The sequence below is a fragment of the Solanum lycopersicum genome, chromosome 10 (genome assembly GCF_036512215.1).
Source record: "Solanum lycopersicum chromosome 10, SLM_r2.1".
Taxonomy (NCBI): domain Eukaryota; kingdom Viridiplantae; phylum Streptophyta; class Magnoliopsida; order Solanales; family Solanaceae; genus Solanum; species Solanum lycopersicum.
Window position 1 is genome coordinate 61,338,691 of NC_090809.1, and position 11,272 is coordinate 61,349,962.

Sequence of the window (11,272 nt, forward strand, 5' to 3'; positions counted from 1 at the left end):
ACACACATGACACCATTCATGTTGAAATTTGAGCATATATTGAGTTTATAAATAGAACGAGTTTATTAGTCGAACACCAAAATGAAAGATTTTATTTTTATAATAAGTTATTACAAATATATAATATATGATAAAGCATATAATTGAATACAAAACCTCTCAACTATATTATAACAAAATTTTGGTTAGGAAATTATTATTAATATATTGTTATTAACATTTAACACTTCAATTTTAATTATATTAGTTAGACATTCTTCTAACATTTAGCTAAGGATTAGAAAAAGTCTTTGATTTTAATTTTTTATTATGATAAGAATATGTTTCTAAATATTTGAAAATGTGAAAAATATTTTTCAAGAAAATTGATCAAGACAAATAATTTCTCTAATTAATGAATTGAACTCAACTTCTGACTCATCATTAAAAAAACAATCAACCTATCTATCTTATTATAAACCTTAGTATTACTTTTTAATTTTTCACTTTGCATATAAATTTATATCGAAAAAATTTACATTGACACGTAATAACAATTTCACGCTCGAAAATCAAATATGATACGTGTAATTGAAAAAAAATATTTATTACTCGACCACGATCGATGCGTAAGAAAAAGGACTTTAATATAAAAAGCAAAAGTTAAGTCCACACACTCCACTCCGATCCCACAAACCCGAGCTCAACTCTCTCTAATCCCTAACTGCCAAAATGGAGAAGGCAAAATCCGATCAAGCTCCGGCGGAAAACTGCTCAGATCCGGCGCCGTCAAATTCGAATTCCGGCGATGATCCGTCACCTCCGACTACCGCAGAAAGTTGGGAAGAGAAGCCGGAGATAGAAGATCCAGATATCATACGTCAGGCGAAGAGAAGAAAAAACTGTCCAAGTGCTTTAGATAAATTCGATTCCGTCAATTCAGGTTCTAATTTTGGATTTTCCTTCTCGTTCGACTCGAAATTCTCCGGTTGTTCAACTCCTGAAGTTACCCCCAAATTCGGATCGTTTAATCGGGTAAAACCCGGTTCTACCAAAGATCCGAAATCTGAAGAAACTGTACTCGAAGTAGAAGATGAAGATGAAGAAGAAAAACCCGATGTTGTTGTGGAGAAGAATTCTCTGGGTTTATTGAGTTCAGTTGATGGAATCAAAACTGTAGATTGACGTAGATCGGAAATTACAGAGCGAATTTACAGAATTACCATCTCCATCGGACGGAGCTTCTTATCGGAACACCCCCGCCGGCGACTGGAATTGGTAGGGGAGGGGGAGCACTAAATGTGGCTATATTTGTAAAACACTGAAAACAAAGAGTTTTTTTGTTGTATTTTTTTGCATCATCAATAATAATAATAATAATGAGTTTATGTTTCTAAATGCTTTTTATTGTGCTTAATAATAATATACAAATTATTTTCTCTAAATTTTATTGGGAATTAATTTCATTTTAAGTATGATCATGTAATTATATGTTTGAAGTTTGCAAGCTTTTGTAGTGATGTATGATGATTTTAATATATTGCATTCAAGAATCAAACGAGTTTATAGTTTTACAAGGATAATTAAGCTGACACGTTGAAATTTATAATTGATACACTAAAGTAGTGTTTTATTTTAACGTAGTCAGACACGTCATAGCTTTCGTGGTGATGTTTGAGGATTCTAATATCACATTTTCAGATCGAATAAATTTGTGATTTCGCGAAGACAACCGAGCTGATATATAAAAATTTACTAATTGGTACACTAATGTGGTGCTTTACCGTATCATAGACATATACATAATAGCTTTCGTGATAATGTTTTTGAATTCTAATATACCACATTTATGAATAGAACGAGTTTCTAATTCCATAAAGATAAATAAACCAATACACTAAAATTCACAATTTATACACTAAAATGATGCTTTATTATATCGTAGTCAGATACATAATAACTTTTTTGAAAATATTTGAAGATTCTAATATATCACGTTAAGCTATTAAAGTATATTGTTGTTTCTCACCTAGTCATCAAAAAGAGTAGTATGAATATCTCAAAAATCAAAATGATTTATCTAAATTGTTGACTAAATCCTATGAAATAATTCAAAAAAGATGGGTCTTAAAAAAATGGTGTAATAATTGGCATTTCCTTTTCAATGAAAATTTTCACAAAAAAAAACGACTTAAATAAATAATTAATTCCTTTTCTTATGCAGCAATTTAATTGCACGTGCGAGTTGTTTCCTTGTCATGTATAGTGAAAGTATTGATCGATATTGCATAGACCATAAAAAAAGCTACACGTGTGCACCACAAAAATAAGTTATTTTTTATTTATTATTTAATATTTGATAAGTATTTTAAAATATTATTCTAAAAGTATTTTGATTGATAATTAGTGAGGTTAAGGTTTGAGGTGTAAATAAACATAATTTAACTATGATTAAATTATGAATGTTTGAATAAAAGAATATTCATTAGTTTGGTGTAAATATTCAAATGAATTTTTACACTTATAATGTAGAAATCTAACAGCTAAGCACATACACAATCAATATCTTCACATGCATATACATACAACGAAATTCAAAAAAAATATAATTCTGTGTACTAAGATTTTATTATTAATTTATTGCATGTAATTTTACTTTATATTTCTACGAGATAATAAAAAAACTATTTTCTTTTCGCTCCATCCCTTTATTTATTTATTTCCTTATAATGTAAAGTTCTTTTCAATTTGTTATGATTTTACATGACAAAAAAAAAAAAGATTCGTCACATTACATGCCATTCAATTGAAGATGGAGCAAAGTATTTCAAATTTGTGGATATAATATATCTAAATCATAGAGTTTTGTCCCCTACAAAACCAAAAATATTGATACACCAAATCTAGACATTAAAAGAAAAAGGGACAAAGTACTAAAATAAAATAGGAGTGACACTTTCGATACGATATTATCCCTTTCGTTTAATTTTATTTATGTAATATTTTTTTAATATATATATTTTTTTTCATTTCGAGAATTATAAACTTTTTTTTTATTTTATACTCAAAATTAATTGAGCAGAGAAAGAAAAATATAAAAGGCATTCAAATAATATGATTTATGAGTAAGTTTTTATGTCTTCTCATTTATTAATGAAATTACGTTGTCACTCCTTCTGTTGAGTAGGTCGCAGTTTTTCTTATTTATTGTCGAAATTACGATAATATCCCTTTCGTTTGATTTTATTTGTCCAATATTTTATTGAATATATTTATTAATTTTATCATATCGAGGAAGATAATTATTTTTTTATTTGATGCTTAACATTAATTGACTTGAGAAAGAAAGGCATAATACGCATTCAACAATTGTGATTTATGAGTAAGTTTCAGTGTCTTGGTTTTTATTGATGAAATTACCCCTTTTGTTAAGAAAGGCATAAAACGCATTAAACGAAGCGATTTATGTGTACGTTTCAGTCTTTTCCCACTTTTATTGAAATTACGATATTTTTCCTTCCGTTTAATTTTATTTGTCTAATATTTTTTGAATATATTTATTTATTTTATGTATTACTTTTATCTTATCAAGAAAGATAATTATTTTTTTCATTCTATACTCAACATTAATTGAGCGGAGAAAGAAAGGCATAAAGGTATTTATAAGTTCAGATGAGGTATGAAACGTGAAATAGAGTTCTTCAATACCCAAAATTAACCTCTAAAGTTAAAATTATGAACGTTTGAAATTTCTCTTATTCACAACTACACTAGTCTCTGGTGAAATGACCAAAATACTTACTTTAAACATTACATAATACTATAAAATCGGTGACATTTAAAGGAAAACTCATTGACCTACAATTTTCATATGTCATGACTCAACTAATTCATTACGTACTAAAAGATATGGAAGTTTACATTGTTTGCCTTCAAGAGAGGCACACAACGAGTGCACGTAATTTTTGAACCAAAATTTTTTGTCGGTGCTTGTGATAGTTTAATAAAGTATGTGTGTTAGTTCGAATGAATAATTATAGATATTTAATAGTTCAAATCAGGTATGAACCATCTAATAAAATTTTTCTACACCAAAAACTTACTTCTAAAGCCAAAATTATAAACGTTCGAAGTTTCTCTTATTTACGACTACACTAGTTTTCGATAAAATGGTCATAATAGACACTTTCAACAATTTGAACACAAGATGATTCATAAACTATATTTTTGTTGCAAGAACAAGTAAACAAGGCAAATATAGAGCAAGTAAATGACAACAAAACTAAGTTGTGTTCATCGTTGGGGAACGTAGCGATGAGGCTTGTAGGTTTCTTATTGCCTCAGTAGCTTTAGTTGATAAACGAACGAGGATTTTCCAGGAGGTCACCCGACCCCCATATTAGTACTGCTCTCTCCTAAACACGCTTTAACTTTAGAGTGTTGATGAGCTAAGAAGACATTAGAAACAAAAAGGCATTGTTATACATTTGTTGGTTGCTTTTTTTCACCTCTTTACACTTGCGCAAGAGGTATCATACATAACAGTGGTAATGCATGTCATTACAGGCCTGTCACCTCTGTGACTTAAACCTGAAAATGCATCGCGGTACTGAATCTTCGATACAGTATTTACAAGTACAAACAACCACATATATTCATTTGGGTGCGAGGGACGACGCCCTTTAGGCATTGTTCCCTCTTTGCAAAGCTCCTCAAATATGGTTTCCCTTGGCCTTGCATGAGAAGATAGAGGTGGAACTCACTTTCATACTGGAGGCAGATTTCGGCGACTAGGGGAAGGAAAATCCTTCATTCTGCAAGCTATATACGCGGTACAAGAAGTAGAAACAGCGGGAGCACCCACAAGTTTGAAGAAAAGATGCCTGGTGAAGCTGCACATGTAGTACACCAGAATATTATTTAGTAAAATCACAGAATAATCGAGTGTCCAAGTATGTTTCTGGTAGCTAGAAACATACTTTGACGTATGTAGACAGATGTTGCTAGGACTCTCCAAATTGTTGCCGCATGTGTGTTGGATACTCCAAAAATGCACTACTTTTGGAGGATCCGGCACACACCTGTCCGCATTTTGAAGAGTCGAGTAACATATTTGTAAAACAGAAGAGTTCCACTAGCTTTAATTCCCCCATCCATTTCCCGGTTGAAAGAAAGGTAGAGAACATTGAAAACTGATGAGTAATCTACTTACATGAAGATGTCAAGTTTGAAACTGAAGGTGTTCTCTGAGGAGGCTCTGCAACTGAAGGTGTCCTTGGAGGAGGCTGCGCATGAGCATACACTACAGAGGGCAATGGGCTTGATACAGGGATTTTATGCAAGACAGGAGTTGGAGCATGTATTTGTTGATGTGGAGAGGGAGCAATGTGAGGTGCAGGGACTGGTGCTTGAACAGGAGCTAGCACAGGAGGATGACTTTTTGCCTTCCTTGGGTATTTCCCGAAATGACAAGGAGGTTGAGCCGTATGACGTTTGTGAGTTGGATGTACAGGGGCAGGTGCAAGCACTGGTGCAGATGCTGGCACTGGTGCAGATACTGGTGAAACTTTCCGGTGAACTGATCCACCTTTCTCAGCCCTCGGAGCAGGTGAAATTGCAGGAGCAACACTTGAACCTTGGTGGTGGTGATGGCTATGGTGGTGATGGTGATGATGGTGGTGATAAGGTTGAGGAGCTGGAGAAGGTGTAGGACTACCAAGAGAATGTTTTAAAATAGAAGACAGGCTAACTTGTTTAACCTTCCCAAATACAGTGTTATTCAGGCCAAGGTTTTTAGAGTTAGAACCAATGGTCTGAGCCAACTGCTTCAACCTAGAATTGGAAGGAATCCCAACCGCTAAATAAACTTGACACTGAATAATAGTGGGAGGATCCACCGTCGAACCCCTTGTATTAGTCAGCTGGATATATAAGTTCTGCGTCCAAAAGAGAAATGAGAAATATCAATTGGCAAGCAATCAGTAATCAAGAATGCTTATAAATAAGAAGTAGAAACGATCATGTTAAGCAAGAACACAGCACAAATTAGAAACCATGAAATGAAATCCTCTACCATGACCAAGGGACCTATGCTTTCACGAGTATGGCTAATAATATAGCACCTAAGTACGAAATTAAACATATTCACAAGCTATTGCGCAGCAGATCGAAGATACAAACATTGCGAGTCTTTTTCACCTCAAAACAGAACTGCAAAATGTGGAACTATTGAACCATATTGATGGTTATCACTATCCCAACAGTTCTTATTGGTGACAATCTTATTAAAAAATCATATTTTGCAGAAGCAGGACAAATTCTAGAACTTCAACTCCAAATCATATCCAATGCCCTGGAACTGTCCGTCACAGACCTTTAGGAAGTACACATAGTGACATTCATTTTCAAGGATTTCAGAGTTTCAACCTACCAGGGAGAATATTATCTTTGGTAGATCATACCTCCTAAATAGTTCATGAACTGCATCAACGACCAACATCCGAGGAAAGAAAAGGATACACAAGTCAATGCACTTAACAGCAATCATATTCACATACCTCGTACGATGCAAGATGTACCCCTGATTTCAGCTGGCTTGTTAGATCATCAAATTTATCTTGAATTTCATCAATAGAGGAGTTCAATGTGAAGTTGAATTGGATCTGCACATTTTGCATAAGGAATACACTTTGTTTAGGGATCACTGTGATCCCACCTCTGAGTTTCAGCACATCGAAAGAAAAAGGATCCCCAAACAAAGATGTCAGGTGCAGAAATGATTGGTGAGTAATTACAGTTTCAAGATCGGATCTGACTAAACTCAGAGCAGTTGGAGAGATCCTCATATTTTTCATATCAGAATCAACTGCAAAGACAACCCTTGTTATGTTTGATCCAGCTACATTTTCTAATGATATTACTTCCACCTGTAATAAGCATAAATATGTAAGAAAAGGAACAAATAGCAAAAGCAGTTAATCTAAGAGAGGAAAGGAAAAACAAAGAAAACTCATATACATACTTTAGTGTTGGAAACACTTATTTCATCAAAAATATCATCCTCGAGTTGCACGATATAATCCTCCATCAAAGAAACTGGCTTCTCAAGCATGAAACTGGCTACTATGTCATGACCTAGAAAGCCCCAGACACAAAATTAATCAGCAGGTGGAAGTATATCCAATGTGAAAAAGATGTAGTTTCATCAACTATCTTTCAAGATTATTATATCAGAAATTCAGAATACAGGAGAAGAAATGAAGAGTTCTCAAAGTAAAGCTTGCATTGCATCGCATTACATTGCTGATTGATGAAACGAAGATAAACTCTTAAAAGTTATTGGTTGGGATGCTGAGTGATGAAACGAAAATAAACGTGAATGGTCGACTCAAAATTACGTGATGACAAAAACTTGATATCTCAGCTGAATAGAAGAGGTGAGACGTTAGGATGCTATTAAATAAACTAAATGGACAACTAGAAGCCCCTGTGCTGACAAGGACAGAAAACACATTCACTAACTTAGCGAAGCATCCATTATCAAAATTTCCAGACATTGCATGCTTAGGATTGTGCATTTACTACTCCCAGTACTTTACAAACTTATAATTAATATCTAGCTCACATAATGGGAAAAACAAATTGTCGCATACCAGTTCATGGCACCGTTTTAAATCCAATTGGACAATTATCTTTATAATAGAGTGAAAGGTCCTAAAGATAAAACAAAACCAACAAAAATGGATCACTGAGGTATCTTTAATTGCTCAACTGTTATGGAAGTCCTGAACTTTAGAGTTGTTTCTTGAACATTGTGCATTTGGGATAGGCATGTTAACACCGGAAAATGTCTAAGAGCATAAAAAAGTAAAACTTGCTTGAGCAGTTGAAGTTTTCCTTGCAAGTGAACAACACTACTGGTATGGATCATCATACAAGGGTATCGCGATTAACTATCACAAGGATCAAATGTCAAGATAATGTGTGGAGACTCAAGTTCTAAATAAACTTTCTATCCAACTAAAGTATGACTTAGCGTAAGAAGAATGAATATAACGAAAACCACCAAAAAGAAAAGGAAAGACTAAAAGAACAGAAGAGGGGGAAATTATGTAAAGATCTGGAACAGTGACAAAGGGGTCAATCGTTTGAAATAGCACCATACCATCCTACTGCAGTGTCTATGACCAGTTTGAAATTCAGCATATGATCTTTGACCCTGATTGAGTATGTATACATCAAATTCTTCATAACCTAGATAGGCAGACGTCATACACAACTATTTTATGGTTATTACTCTAACTCCAACAGAGAAACAGAAAAGGTTGTATTTTCTTGAGGTGCAACAGATGAGCAAAAGTAACATTTCTAAGGCACAACAGAGAAAGAAAATTAATAAAACAGGAAACTTTGCTTAATGATTAGATTTTGATGTAAATTATGTACAAATTACTAAAATAAGAGGTTACCTAAAAAGCATTCTAATACCAGCACTATCTACCTATGTTGCTTGGACTCTTCAAAAATGTTGTTGCACCATGTCAAATCCTCCAAAATACACTGTTTTTTGAAGATCTGACACACACCCGTTTTGAAGAGTCCGAGCAACATAACTATCGACTACTTAGTTCCCAGAAAATGCATAACATATCAAATTAAAGGCAAAGACTTTTTCCAAGTTTGACATAGCAATAACAACCTAAAATAGTGAGAATAAATCACTTCTTTTTTACAAAATTAGAAGAAACCCACAAATCAAAAACACCAGTTCATTTAAGCAAAAAGTGATTAAACCTTAAAACTACACAAACCCATCCAAAAAGGGTAATTAGGATCTCAAAACCCCAAATTTAGGAACCCATAATTACACAATAAGATCTGCTACAGCATAAATTTCTCCTAATAACTAGCACACCTCGACTACTCCGTCAAGTAACATACTACAACAAAACGGAAAATCTTAGTAGCTCAGTTGATTGTCTACCTACCTGAACTTACAAAGAGTTCGATTCCCCACCTATAACAAACAATAATGACAATGGGGAAAACTAAAAATCAAGAAAAGGGGTTACCTCTAAACTTGGGGTCTAGATCTAGATCCCCAAGATCTCCATTATGAAAAATTGGCAATAAGAACACAGCAGACAGCAATACAGCTCCACCAAACAGCAAAGCAAGTACACATCTAAACTTAACCCAACCACTGAATCTTCCACACCTATTCCCTACATTTCTTTCTGTACTGTTTGCACCTACTGATGAAATAGGTAGTTGATGCTCTTCCTCTACTTTACCCATTGGTAATAATAATAATAATGGTAATGTGGGTTTTGTCCCTTTTTGCTAATCTCCATTTCTGGTGTGATGTAGTGAGAGAAACTCCATGGATTCTTCTTCTTTCTTCTTCTTCTTCTTCCCCTTTTTTCCTGTGAGAAAAAGAGAGAGAAACTTCCTTTTTGGTAAGACTCAATTTCAAAGAGTGGTAATATGTACTCCACTTCTTTTCTACTACTTGATTAACTACATTGTGTACGAGATCACCGACTCAAGTAAAATATCGAACGATACTAAATAGAGAAACTAGACAAGTGATGGTTATGTATTGCTATCTATTATAATTATCGACCTACAAATTCTCTTATCTAAGAGCGTATTCTCGTTAAGCTACGTTTAAGATCATATTCTCGTTAAGTTATGACGATATTATGTCTAAGATCATAATCCTCCATATTCAAATTTTTCTTTTTCACACGTCTAGATCATTTCAACTCAAGTTATTTTTCATTTTATTCACTACGAAAGTTACGTTTACTTTATCGTGAATATCTTCGTTTTTAACGTATCACTCTCTTTATGTGCTCAGTACTTGTACATCCATTTCAACATTTTTGCGTTTTTTTGTTAAAGATCAAGACATGCAACAATACTATATCAAGTTTAAATCATACTTTTTTTTTATTTTACTTTATATGATCATATTTGATTGATTTGTAGAATTTAATAAGAAAAAAAGTTAGGGAAATACTAGATTATTTAAAAATTAAAATCTTAAACTTATCATATTTATATCACTATAGATATATATGTGTGTAATAAAAAAAATTAAAGAACTTTAAATATAGAATTGTGTTCTTTCACTTAATCAATTATTATGTTAACCTTAGTTAATTAAAAGAAAAATAAAGTAAAAATGTATGACATGACTTAGTCATGATCAAGTGTAATAATTTTGTTGATGAAAAACACACACAGTTGTATTTATTAAATATATGTAAATATTGTATTTATTAAATATATGAAAATATTGGGTGAATAAAGTTTTATCATTTTAGGGTTAGGATAAAACTTGAATTAGTGGTATAACTTTCACCATTAAAAATTTTTATTTGTACCTAATATATATATCGATTCAATAAATATAACAGCTATCAATAAAACATAAATAATATATTTATTGATGACTTAATTATGATAAATATCAAATGTAAATAATATAGTTACCTTAATTAAGATTTTTTTTTTTTTTGTTGTTATGTTAGAATGGCTTTTTGTTTTTAAGTTGTTGTTTGTGGGTTTATCGGTTGGTTTTTTGTATTTTGTAATAAAGTCACATATGCAAACAAAAGGTTTAACTTCTACACGTTTTTTGTCAACTTTGGTCCCTTGTCTTGTCAACAAAAATATGGTTGTAAATTTTTTTTCAAAAATAAATAAATAAATAATATTTAAAATTTTCAAATAAGTAAATAATAATAATTTACTTTAAAAAGTTTTTGAATTAAGTCAAATGGTCATTTAAATTCAAAAACTTCTTTTGAACATGACTTGGCTAAATATAACAAATTCATATATACTCTATATATAGAAAATAATTAAGCAAAGTAAGACTATTATAGTTGAAATATATTTTAAGTAATTGTGATTAGCATACTCTTGGTTACTACTATGGTAACTCTTTTTTTTTTTTTTTTTTTAATTTGATGTTCATTTTATCGCCCGACTAAATGTGAAATAACGTGGAAAAGTTCTTAAAAATAAATTCAAGAGTGGTACCTAATGATGATGATTTTATGTTTATCACTCAAAACTCGTAATTAGTTAACAAAGTGACACTAGAGGTAAAGTAATTTATTTATTTACATTTTTTAATAGAAAATTATATAAAGAGTAAATATTAAATGGTAAGCAATGTCGATTCGTAGTTATAACTTATTTATTTAACTTCAATTTCGAAGAGGACGCTCAACCAAACACAAACTTCATATTGATATGGATAGAAAGCCTAACCAAATTC

At 32.1% G+C, this 11,272-nt stretch overlaps 2 protein-coding genes across 2 annotated transcripts; one reads left to right on the forward strand and one right to left on the reverse strand.

The window, feature by feature from the left end:
- Positions 1–473: 473 nt before the first annotated feature.
- LOC101250353 (uncharacterized) lies at positions 474–1,377 on the forward strand. Its single transcript, XM_004249280.5, has one exon. The coding sequence runs from the start codon at positions 712–714 to the stop codon at positions 1,162–1,164; it is 453 nt and encodes a 150-aa protein (XP_004249328.1). The 5' UTR covers positions 474–711; the 3' UTR covers positions 1,165–1,377.
- A 3,061-nt stretch (positions 1,378–4,438) lies between these two features.
- LOC101250645 (uncharacterized) lies at positions 4,439–9,551 on the reverse strand. Its single transcript, XM_004249281.5, has 5 exons — positions 9,051–9,551; positions 7,001–7,113; positions 6,537–6,905; positions 5,192–5,915; positions 4,439–4,871 (listed from the first exon to the last, which is right to left on the reverse strand). The coding sequence occupies exons 1-5, from the start codon at positions 9,274–9,276 to the stop codon at positions 4,801–4,803; spliced, it is 1,503 nt and encodes a 500-aa protein (XP_004249329.1). The 5' UTR covers positions 9,277–9,551; the 3' UTR covers positions 4,439–4,800.
- Between the last annotated feature and the right edge of the window lie 1,721 nt (positions 9,552–11,272).

Excerpts from the sequence above, each read along its gene's own strand:
- LOC101250353 (XM_004249280.5), top strand. The coding sequence starts at position 712 with ATGGAGAAGGCAAAATCCGATCAAGCTCCGGCGGAAAACTGCTCAGAT.
- LOC101250645 (XM_004249281.5), bottom strand. The coding sequence starts at position 9,276 with ATGGGTAAAGTAGAGGAAGAGCATCAACTACCTATTTCATCAGTAGGT. Across the intron at positions 7,114-9,050 it reads TCTAGACCCCAAGTTTAGAG|GTCATGACATAGTAGCCAGT; the intron begins GTAACCCCTTTT and ends GGGGCTTTCTAG. Across the intron at positions 6,906-7,000 it reads TAAGTGTTTCCAACACTAAA|GTGGAAGTAATATCATTAGA; the intron begins GTATGTATATGA and ends TGCTTATTACAG.